The sequence below is a fragment of the Rhynchophorus ferrugineus genome, unplaced genomic scaffold (assembly GCF_030347505.1).
Source record: "Rhynchophorus ferrugineus isolate W39M unplaced genomic scaffold, kcgeb_rfMv2 rfM6, whole genome shotgun sequence".
NCBI lineage: Eukaryota > Metazoa > Arthropoda > Insecta > Coleoptera > Curculionidae > Rhynchophorus > Rhynchophorus ferrugineus.
This window is the reverse complement of record NW_027472585.1, coordinates 19,621,516-19,634,648: the sequence shown is the minus strand read 5'-3', so window position 1 is coordinate 19,634,648 and position 13,133 is coordinate 19,621,516. Positions and strand designations below refer to the sequence as shown.

The 13,133-nt window shown below is 30.9% G+C and overlaps 1 protein-coding gene across 1 annotated transcript in view; it reads left to right on the top strand.

Moving 5' to 3' along the window:
• The window catches only part of LOC143198433 (facilitated trehalose transporter Tret1), a 52,180-nt gene that overhangs the window by 15,510 nt on the left and 23,537 nt on the right, over window positions 1-13,133 (top strand). Inside the window, exon 2 of the mRNA XM_076407631.1 lies at window positions 5,972-6,177. Within this exon, the coding sequence (XP_076263746.1) occupies window positions 6,123-6,177 (55 nt within the window). The 5' untranslated portion in view covers window positions 5,972-6,122. The remainder of the gene's footprint in view (window positions 1-5,971; window positions 6,178-13,133) is intronic.

The window sequence follows — 13,133 nt, the reverse complement described above, 5'->3', positions numbered from 1 at the left end:
TTTAACATTTAGGATTCCTGCCACGCCAGTAACTACGGCTGGATAAGACCGGATGTTTTCAAGGATCTCCAAGTTGGTCACTCGCCAGTCAATCTCGCCGAAGACCGTGGTTCGAAGGTCACGTTAAACAGTAGGCCTAGTCCAGATAAAACGAAAATTTCAAATCTTATATTTTTTATATCGGTACTCATAATTATTAAAATATACAAAAATCCCCGTTTTACTTACACCAAGAGTCTGTAATTAATAAAAGGTGGACGTAATTTATTATATGCATTACAGAAAGGATTTGTTTTGCATAATATGGTTATGTATTTTAAATAACTTAACAAGTAGTTAAATAAAAATTAAATAAAATGCTATTTAAATATTTAGTAATAGACATTTTAAAATTATTATACTACTTGTTCTGAATATTATTTACATATTATAAACAAGTTGGGAGACAATTGAGAAAAAATAATAATGGCTAAACCAGATTTTGGCTCATGGCTGTTCGCCAGATTATTTTGCATGAAGTCATTCGATTATTTGAATATTTTAGATTAATTAGATATTTATTTATTACCTATTTCATGCTTTTGTTTGGTTACGTATAGATTAACATTGGTAAATATTCGTAGAACTATTCGTAGAAATTATTTGCTTTGACAGCGTTGGATTGTTATTCGGTTTAATGTTTTAGTGAAAACGTATATTTACAGCACATAAATCCAATTAGTCAAGTTTGAAATATCTTAAGACTAACCAGTACAGGTAAATTGTATTTAATAAATTAGCTATTTTGTTGCTTCCTAAAATAATTTAAATCCTATTCAGAAATGTCTATACAAATTGTATATACCTTAAGATTAGTTTTTTAGGAAAGAAATACAATTTATGGTAGTTAAATTTAAATTAAAATTTCTAGTCTAATGCAAAAATCAAAGATCTTAAAGTCTTAGTGGTTCAACAATCTGCACAGTAAGCAATAACCGTTTATTATGATTATAATATAAGTTATAATATGTGAAAAGGTTTAGAAAACAAAATTATTCATTTACTTAAAAATATTATTTTATCTAACGGAAAGAACAGGCGACTGGTTGAACGGCGATATAAAGCGATATTGAGGGTAAAAACATACCAACCCGTCTCAAACGTTTAACATAGAGGTAATCAAAAAACAGATGGATAGATAGTCTGGGCCATATTACTTAACATCTCCCTTCTAAATAAACAGCCATGAGGATGTACGTAGTCACTATTATGCCTGGACAGCTTATAGTTGTAGTAAAATTATGTTTGAGTATCCCCTATACCTTCGTTTCGCCTTTGAAGATTCTTCAAATGGCACTGTTTTTTACCCAAATTTCCATGGTATCCCTCTATCAAATGGTTTACCAGCTTTAATGACTCTAAATTCCAATAGAACCGCAAGCTTCTACTCAAAAAAGTCCTCAGTTTCGGCGATCCCTCTATATTGGGCGAAAATTTCTTCCCAGCGAGGATTCTTTTGAGATCTGAGAACAGGAAATAGTTACTGGGGACCAGATGTGGAGAATACGATGAATGAGGAAGCAATTCGAAGCCAAATTCATGGATTTTTGACATAGTTTTGATTTGCTTGTGACACAGTCTTTTTGAAACAGCACTTTCTTTTTCTTCAAATGCGGCTATTTTTCGACGATTTCGTCCTTCAAACGGTCCAATAACGCTATGTAATAGTCGCTGTTGATGGTCCATCGTTTTTCAAGATAGCCAATGAAAATTATTCCATGCGTATCCCAAAATACAGACGCCATAACCTGTTGAGATTTTTTACGCTTTGGAGCTGGTTCATGGTGTGCAGTCCACTCGGATGACTGTCGATTGGATTTCGGAGTGAAATGATGGAGCCATGTTTCATCCATTGTCACATATCGATGCAAAATTCGGGTTTGTTATTCTTGATCATCTTCAAACACTGGTCCGAATCATCAACTCGTCGTTGTTTTTGGTCAAAACTGAGCAATATGAAAAATGTCAAGTCAAGGCACCCACTTTGCACAGAGCTTTCTCATACCCAAATATTCGTGAATGATAAGATGTACACGTTCAGTTGATATCTTTAGAGTGTCTGCTATTTCATTCAATTTACGGTCATTTAAAATCATTTTGTGAATTTTTAAAATGTTTTCGTCGATAGCAACATCTTTTGGGCGTCCATTGCGTTCACCATCTTCGGTGCTCATTTCACAGAGTCTAAACTTAGGATACCAATACTTGATGATTGATTTTCCCGAGGCACTGTCCGGAAACTCGGCATCAAGTTTTTGCTTCAACTGTATTTTTCCCCTCAAAAAGCAATATTTTATCAACACGCGAAATTCCTTTTTATTAATTTTTTTCACAATTACAAAAGTTGCTTCAAAATGCTATAATTCACAAACTAATGATCCGACAGCTGTCAAATTTATACACACATCTTTTGAGGGTTAGGGCTAACTAAAAACATATGGATTTAATTCTAATACCGCCATCTATGTGTCAGGCCGGGAACTTTTCAATTGACCTGTTACTGGGAATTGTTTATGAGTCATTGAACACCTTCAATCCACCTTTTGTGATCTTAGAGCTTCAGTTGGGATACATTTACCCGAACTCCCCCCACTACTTCGCTAAACTCTTCGACTAACTACGGAACGATGGTCAATCCAACGTGAACCTGTCTTCTTTTCTTTATAATTAATTTGATTCCGGTTAACTGAATGAATTTAAAAGAAAACAGTCTTTTGATCTTTTCGAAATCTTACTGACTGCACCAGTTATAACATGTCAAAGGGTTTCGAAAACACAAACGAAAAAAAACCATTATTTTACTTGAAAATAAAATAATATTTAACGGGAAGAAGAGGCGACTAGCTGAACGGCGGTACAAAGAGACGCTGAGAGTCTCACTCGTTCATCTTGGTCAAAAAATAAACAGTTGACCGGATAATCTGAAAATCACTTCACTGTGATCCACCATGTAAAATATTATCTTAATTAGTTAGTTCTATTCTAAATGTTATTCTAAAGGCCATATAAGGCCGTAAGACCAGATCGGATAGTGTTAAAGCCTTAATCTATGCACTTCATCATCACGTCTCACATTTAGCTGATCAGCGAGCCCATTGGAGTGTACTAACACTTGTTTAAAATGGTTAACACAAAAATTTTGAATTATACTCCTTATATGTTCTAGAGGGATATCGCATTGTTTCACTTCATTGGAGGCATAATACAGAGCATCGACAGTGGCACGAAACACTTTGTTTTGGAACCATCATATGATGGCTATTTTTGACCTGCTAGTAGTACCCTATAGTTGGATTCCATATGACCAAATAGTCTTAAGTATTGATTGGTATAGCAATACCTTGTCTAATCATAAGTTGGTTTTGAGCACGAGCCAATACATTTACTATAGTTTAAGTTCAAGATGTTTTCGTTTAGCAAGTATAATATATAGATATAGAGTTTTCTTCTACGGAAGTATATTTGTGTAGTATATGTACATGTAGAATGTACTGTTATGAAAATTTGCCGTACTAGCTTCGACAAGTAACATGTACTACAAGCAAATCTTTTTGGAATGTACTCAACTGCCAGAAACTTTTTATGCCGAGAAATATGCTATAAATGTAATTCCCGGTTGACGTATTTATATTAGATCAAATTGTAGATGCAGTTATGCCATAAAAACTCATGCTCTATATTATGATGGTTTTGGCTTTTGCTACCTTTTACCTACTAAATATATTACAAACGACTTCTCAAACTAGTCGATTGTTCTGGTAGTATATTAAAGTACTTCTTACGGATAACTACATAATGACGGTTGAGTAAGAATATCAAAATCAGTGGGTTCTGACATCTGTCAAATTATAATTATATAATTTTCGAAGTAACTTAAAAAAATACACTTATAGTTGTTAACTTATCCTCATTATTTTCATATATTAAAATTAAAAAAATCACCTCATGGGCTTTGAGAGATATTTTGCACTATTATATAACTTCAATTTGTGGGAAATTCGTTTTTTAATATTGCCACATCTGTTATCTATCAAAATATAAATAATCTAGTTGTTGGATGGTGGATACTACTGCTGTAATAGTGAATTTCTTGTTGTAATTGGTGCAAATTATCTTGTTTTTGAATATTTTCAAGAGTATAATTTGTTACATCAACATACCATGAAAATACAGATGTGTAAATTTGGTGTTTTTTGTTAGCTTTGTGGTGAAATGACGTTTTCTGGCATTAACTAACGTAAACTAGAATTACATTGTCGTGAATGAAGGATTATGAGTTAAGCAGAATCAATGGATTTTGGCTTGTAGTATGCTCTATCATAGTAAGGATGCCGAAAATATCGATATATTAATAAATTTTTCAATTATATATATACATATATATATATATATATATATACATATATATATGTATATATATATATATATATATATATATATATATATATATATATATATATATATATATATATATATATATATATATATATACTAGCGACCCGCCCCGGCTTCGCACGGGTGCAATGCTGATACTAAATTAAATACACTACAGAAAAAATATGAACGTTGTATATAAAAACATAGCGGCCCGCTCCGACTTTGCACGGGCATAAAATATATATGCCTATGTCACTCAATGAAAACATGATTAAAATCGATCCAGTATTTTTGGTTCATTCATTACTGCCCTTGGCCTGCACGCATTAAATTTGGAGTAAAACAATTCCTCTTCCCCTATACTTACTATGAAGATTTCCTGCTATCTTTGGAATATCTAAATTCATACAATTTTTATTACATTACACATTTTTAAACGCAAATTTTAAATTTGTAATATCTCCGAAAATATTTGTTTAATTTACATGCTGTAAGGAACCATATTGATCTATATTAATTGCACACTGTATTTAAGGTACTTAATTCGATAAGGATTAATGCCGTATTGCTTAAAATAGCTTCGTAAATAAGCCATTTTCTCACGTAAAAAGTAAACAATAAAAATGGTTAATGTGGGTTATCCCTAAAAGATAAACATATACCATCGCGGACTTTTTTGTAGACCTTTTTATGGTGTACAATACTGTAGTACATTAATTTGATCTAACTCGTAGGGTTAGGCAGCGTTTTTGGTAATTGCTAAATAAGCCTTAAAAAATAGGTTAATTTGCGACATCGCGTTAGAAACCTCTAAAATTAGCAATGTTGCCTTAGTATATTATGCATGTATTATACATATAAACCTTCCTCTTGAATCACTCTATCTATTGAAAAAAACCGCATCAAAATCCGTTGCGTAGTTTTAAAGATTTAAGCGCACATAGGGATATAGGGACAGAAAAGGCGACTTTGTTTTATACTATTTAAAGATATATCTTATATATATATATATATATATATATATATATATATATATATATATATATATATATATATAATATATATTATATATATATATATATATATAATTTGTTGTATGCTTATATACTATAAGCATACAACAAAGCAAACGAAGAAATATAAGAAAAGAAGAAGAATAGTTCGTAGAAAAGCTATATATATATATATATATATATATATATATATATATATATATATATATATATATATATATATATTTATTTATCTATATTTGTTTGCCATATTAATTTTCCTTGCCTAAAATTAATAGGAATATATTAATGAATTTTATTTATTTCTTCAATAGTGTTATCATTTATGTAGTGTATAAAAAATACACATTAGAGAAAAAAACAACAGAACAATACAGTGTTACTAATTAATTAATTAAATCATAAGTTTCTTGAGAAACTTTCTCCCAGAAAACAGTAAAAATGTATAAGTAGAAAAGTACGGCGGCATGATAAGCTGACGATTTGATACCGACGAAAAGCGGTATCCCTGTCGAGTTCATCGTTTGTTATACTTTGTACAGTTTTCAGATTCGCGTGGATCGTACAGTTCTCCTTCAATCCACCATCATCAGTATGTGAGAGGCTATTGGCGATGTAACTGCTACGCGCGTGGTGACTGAACAAGTTCTGTTGTTTTAACCAATTTGAAACAATCTCAGGAGAATCATCAAGATGGGTTCCCATGGAGGAGGATCATCGTCTTTACAGTATTTCGCGTCTTTTTCGGGTGAGTATAATAGAAATGGACAAAGACTTTTCTTTTTAGTGACCGCCAATTTGAAAACAAAGGAAAACATTTTGCGTTATTGTAATTGTTCTAAATTGTCATCATATCGGTACCGATACGAAATGTTTTTGTTGTTTGTTTTTTTTCTGTGGTTAACCATACATTTTAATTACTTAGCGTTTTTAAAATGCCAACTGCTGACTGAGTTTATTGTTTTATTTTATCGAATTTAAACATAATTTAACTATTAACAATATATATTAATTTTTATTAATTTTATTCAATCTTAAAAAAACTATTTTTATTCTAATTGTACTGGAATTATATAACCATCCAATTATTGTTGAAAGGATTTATTATTTAATATTATACAACTTATGAATTTAATTATTGTTTATATTGTTTTTTTTGTAAGTATCTATCTGTTTTTAAATAAATATTTGTTTTATAGATAAATGTAAGTTTTGAAAATAATCAATGTGAATTTTACTTGGTTGCATATTGTTTCCTTCCTATCTTTCTGTAGTTGATATTGCTCTTCCTCTCATTCTATCTTATTCCTATATCCAAAAGATTCTTTTTCTAATGAATAGTTTTAATATTCGGTCTATTGAGGGAACCACTGACCTTCTAAAAATAGTAATCAATCGTAGAGTGGGTCTGTTCTCTGTTTGCCAAATATTTTATCAACGACTCATATATTCATAATTTAAAATGAGAAAGTAATCCAGAGGTGCTAATTCTGGCGGATAAATCGTGTGAGAATGGTGTTATCTTTTAAAAACTAATCGTAGAGAGAATACCAAGACCTGACATCACGTATTTTCCAGGTGATGATATTGAATTTGCCTTCTTTGGAGCAAATTATTCTTTTTTGGTTTACTGTTCTGACTCTTTATTTCAGATGTTGCCTGCTAAGAACTATGGCTCATTCATGATTGATGTGAAGTAATGCCAAATACTCTTTCGATAATATTTTTTATTTAACGTTAATCAATTCGTGTTGATATATTTCATTAATATGCTTTGATATGCAACACTGTCTTAAAATACTTTTTATGTCTGCTAATTCACGCACTTTTCAGCGAAATATACTACCAAACAAAAAAATTTTGGTTGTCAATTCTCGTTAATTTTGGTTCAAGAAAAATGAATATGACAATGAAACACTTCAATTAGCTCTAGTTTCGATTTTTATAATTCTGATAAAAAGTTTTATTGCCGTAACAATGACCTTGAAAGTTTATCGGTTGATCTTCTCGGTTTACAATGTTAATTTCTGATCATATAAGAATGAAAGTCGAAATGTTGAAGTAGGCTGTCTCTTCAATCTTCGAATAAGTCCAGTATTATCGAGCAGTTGTAGTATTTCGACGTTTTAAAATGTTTAATTTATTCGCTGACTTAGATCTTTATAGATGTCCTCATTGTAATGTATCATGGGACGTTAACGATGCTTCGAAAAACTTTGCCTTGGTAAGTCTGGATTATACTAATATGAGATTTCTTTGTGCAATCCCATAAGATTTGCTTGTTTAAGAATAATTTATTGTGGAGTGTTAATCCGGATTGTCGTCCACACAATCACTACATTTTTGAGCATTATACAAACTTTAACTTGGCGTTCAATGTCATGCATAAGTATTATAGTCTTTCCAACAAAACAGCCAATAAATTTCATTAACGTAAAGTTAATTAAACCTAAGTTAATTTAAACTCGGAGCATTTTTCTTTCCCATTTTATTAATTAGCATTACTTTAGTTAAAATGTGAGAAGAGATAAAATTCGATTTATATTGGTACTGGTCGACACCGCTTATGCACATCATATGTCAATATAAATATAATAAAACAACTCTAACCTACAAATCATTTTGGCTCTTTATTTAACTGTACTTTAAAACCTTCAATAAATATGCATAGATGTTCTATAATGTTAAAATAAATTATATATTATAACGTTATTTTTGTTTGATTATTTTATTTATGTTAATTTTGTTGTCAGAGATAAAGTAAACGAAAACTAAAATTTGGTACGACAACGTTGCATTATAAATTTTGATGACGTGCATTAGTTATCTTATTGGAAGGACTATAGCTCTGTTCACATATGAAATTACTCTTGAACTACTTATCCTGGCAGGTGATCTACTTTTTTTTGGTCTGTACTTCCTCAAAATTCATTCCTCTATTCAGCTAATGAAAATACCTGAGAAAATATTGTGCAGTGTAATTATGTTACACTATTTTGCGAATTGGGCAACTATTTATAATGTGATGACCTCAGAGATTATATTGTACGACGAAGCAAGGAAGCAAATCTCTCAAGGAAACCCGTCCTTGGCCAACACAAAGTCTCTACATTTATGAGGTCTACGGTTAATTTTTATGCAGATTTTAACTTGGAATTAAAATGAAATTTTAAATACCACTATTTCCGTATTTTTTTTTTGTGATTTTGATGATGCAAAGTTACCTAAAATCAAGTGTATGTTACACTGGCGACCGATAAATAACGTATTCAGAATTCTGTACGAATGCAAATGAAAATATTTTTATATACATTGTATATTTTGAAACATATAAATTTTGGAACCATGTTTTGAGACTGGAGGAAGCTGATGAATATTAGCTAATGATAAAGGGTTAAATGAAATTGGTGTTGACGAAGATCTTAAGATCTGAGTTTTAGCATTAAAGCAAGGAAATAATAGATATTATTACCTTACAAAAATACGCACTAATAGAGGTTAAATTGTATGATATATACTAAATGGACCAATATGCTGCAAATAGTGTGGTATATTGCTACCTATGGTATATGCTATATTGGAGAATTATCTCAATGAAAATGTTTAAACAACGTAGGAAATGTAGTAATGTCTATGTAGGGAATTTTATATGTGATGCCCCTGACTAGAGATAGAAAATATGTGTAGAAAACTTACATGATTGAAGAGATTAGGTATTATATCCTCTTATAAATATTGGAAGTAAACAACTCCTAAACATCCTGAATTATCTTTTTTTTAAATGTTTAAAGTTTCCTTTTTACCAACTAGGATTTATCTAGACTGGCCCTACGGTTTAACGTGGGATCGAAGCAACGTTCCTCGGCATTAAGCCTACCGATTGGCCAAGACCATCCTAGAAGACACCCGGTCTTACCCAGGCTGGTTATTGGCATGACTGGTATGGTTACTCCATGTCGGATTTTCAACTGTCGTCTATAAAGACATTTACAATTACAATCACAAGCATAAAGTACATCCGTGCCACAGCAGGATTATAATCCGCGACCATCACAACAGTAGGAAGACAGTTCCGTCGCCTTAACCACTGCATCAAGGAAGCCGGAAAATTATCTATTGCATTTGATGATTTTAACATTTATATACATAAAATAAAAACTGCTATCCATTTTGTATTATTGAGTTATTCAGTGTAATCAGTATTAAGAATTATGGCACACTTAAAGTTGGCGTGTATTACTTCTGATTTGTTTAATTTGGTGATGCTGCTCCGATATCCTAATTATCGATTTTTGTTTCAATTATATATGAGTGATGATTTTGATGACAATGGCAAATAATTTCCTGGAGGACCAAACATGTTCGAATATCATGCATTGCAAGAATTATTAGATCAAAACGTAGCCCAAAATAACTTTCAGACAGCTTAACAGTTGATGAACAATGCTTTTAACCATAAAATTTTTTCATATATTGAAACAATTACCGATACAAAGAAAAATATATGACTTACTAGTTGTTGCTGGCTGTTACCATTAACAGATGCAGATCCCCAATTTTTACATATTATTATTTATTGTATATTATTTTACGGCTAATCCGGATGCGGAAATTGCAATAAAGAATTAACAATAAAGCGTAGTGTTGTTCAAGAACTACAAACATTTCCTCATCGGAACAACGATTTATCGCTCGACGTCTCAATGTCGTCATAAAACCTGACAAAGCACTTGGTGAACACACGAGGAAGTTTAATTCACCTATAATCGATCAGGTGGTTATTGTTATTATCGGAGAAAATTTGCACGATACATGTTCACCAGACCATCTAATATGAAATAAATGAGAACGATGTCCTTATTTCGAATATTATTTCATCATTTGAATCAAATATTTTTGCTATTCATATCTGAAGACAAATAATAACGACTAAAAACTGTGACTGGTCACTTCAATAAAACGACCATGATGATAATTGTTTATATAAACCATTATATTATTATATTTAGGTAAAAATAAAATTCTCTTGCTATTTCTGTGTATATTTACGTAATAATTTATGTTAATTTTCCTATGTATTTTAGAACATTCGTTAAAGTAAATATAGTTGATTATAGTCTATTTCTTAACTTTTTTCGGTGTTTAGAAAGTTTTTATAGCATCACTAAAATAACAGTAAAGAATATTTAAGTTACGAAACACCACATAATATATAAGGGTGGAAACGAAAAATAATTTCGGGTTTTTTTAATAAAAGATTGTATACCTCTAGTAATATTTATTCAATACATATATAATATATCTAGCAGTGCATTCTAATAAAATGTAGTCCAGATATAAATGACTATCATATAAATGAGTAATTCGTTAACTTAGCCTAAAGAAAATTGAAATGTAGCTTAGGTAGCTGCTGAAATAAACACAAATCGGGATATTTTTGAAAAGAGTGATTATGGGAAGTAGAAATTGGACCTCGTACGATAATGATATATAAGGAATATAAGATAAAAGCCCAGATAATATTTATTCAAAACCGATATTAACACCAAGAAAATGTGATGTTTTGGTAGAATTGAATATGAATAGTTATTTTACATGGCGGGTCCCCAATATGTCATTTTACAAATCCATATCACCCACCTTCGAACTCTGCTCTTTACCTTTTTCAATTGTCATTACGAAATTCTAACTGAAAACTGGTAAAGGTTTACATTAAAAATGATAATCTGATGGAATTAACAGTATTCTTAGATTAAATACATTTTCGCCTTGATATTTTCTTGTGAAAATGGTTGTTTATTTATATTTCTCTATAGAGTTAACAGAGTAGCGAACACTCTCTCCTACCTTTTATTGCGGTATTCAGAGATTCATACTTTACATACTCAATTATCCATTTGTCTAGCAGAAAAATATTAATTTTATTAGCGCTTTTAGTTGTTGGAGTCAGAACAGTTTTTTCTCTTAACCATAAGAAACTATTTAAAATTGCATTTTGACTGTTTGGATATATTTTCACAACTAAAGAAATTACGTTGTCTGAAATCTTATCTTCTTTTTTCGAAACATTGTCATTATTTATATCAAGCTTCAAAATATCTTAAATTATGCTGATGTGGAATTTTGCTTGGAGTTGTTAGAAACATTATTTTTAGATTTTTATTAACATTTAAACCAATAGGTATTTTAAAAGCTGAGTGAGCTGTTTTGCCTTTATGAATAAAGTAGCTGCAGTCCCTGATAAAGTGACAGTAGCAGCCTAGCTCTTAATTTTTACCATTATTGATTAAATATGTTGTTCCATTTCCATGGGCGTTATAATTGTGTATACCACTATTTCATTTATTATTAAAATCTTTCTCTTGTAATCGATTTAATTTTAAAACTACTTCGATCGACTGTGATAAATCGTGAGTTACTTTACTGAGATACTGATGGTTATTAAATCCTCAATCAATCTGGAGGCTCCAACTATTGCAGTGTTTTGTAACAATATTTTCTGTCATGTAACAATATTTCCAAGAAAGATAATATATATGAGTAAGTACTATAACCGCGAAATCGTCATTTCTCCGCTCTATTTTCATTTGTTTTTTAACATTTTGACAAGGGCTATAGAATTAAAAGACCTGCAATGCGATCTTCCATAAATTTTTATTACACAATCTACCCGTGGAAAATAATTATTACAATATAATTTCCGTTATGTAATATAACTCCACTGACATGTAGAAGATCGCTTCAGTCGGTGGTCTGCTGTACAAACTTATAATCTAAATCTTATTTTAGATACTAGTCTAACTTATGTTAAACTCTTATTCTAGAGATTATTAAATTTCACTCGATGTGTCTATTAATCAGTTCGTGTGATAGTTTACGTTTGAGCCTATGCAATTCACTGTCATCGCACACATTTAACTCTTGGGCGAGTGCATTGGGATGCATTAACAGTCTTTCAGAGTACTTTGCACTAACAATTTCAATCACACTATTATTAGTCACACTAGAATTCTTTTTTTGAGACGTACTATGAGGCATCGACGATTATTCGCAACACTTTATTCTAGAACCTCTGGTGGATATTTATGTTAGACTTGCTAGTGTTACCCCACAGTTCAATACCATAGTTCCAGATGGGTCTAGGATTGACTTATAAAGCAAAACTTTATTATCTAAAGATGATATAGATTTCGCCCTATCAGCCAATACATTTGATATAGTTTAATTTCAAGCTGCCTGCGTTTTGTAACTATATGTATTTTTTCATGTCAAACGTCGATTAAAATGCATTCCAAGATATTTAACGTTGCTTGGGAAAGTTCATGATTATTAAATTTTACTGAGGGACAAGTTCTTTTACAAAGAATATGCACCTAGTTCTTAATCTTTTTGGTGCTATGTTGTCTAGTTCAACTCTGCGTAAATTTGAAGGCACATATTCGCCTGTTTCCAATGTATCCGCTGAAAATACGTGTTATAATTTTCAGTTTTCAAACCTCTCCATATTCTTCCTTTGGAAAAATATTATATTTCAGTTTACTTCTGATTCTTTCTGAAGATTCAAATGTGGATTGCGGATTCCAATGTTTACCATTTAGCCCTGTTTTACTTTTCGGAATTATCTGTGAATATATACATATTATATATTTAAATTTATTTATCGATGTAGATTTTAATGAAATACTTTAAAACTGTTAAAAAATT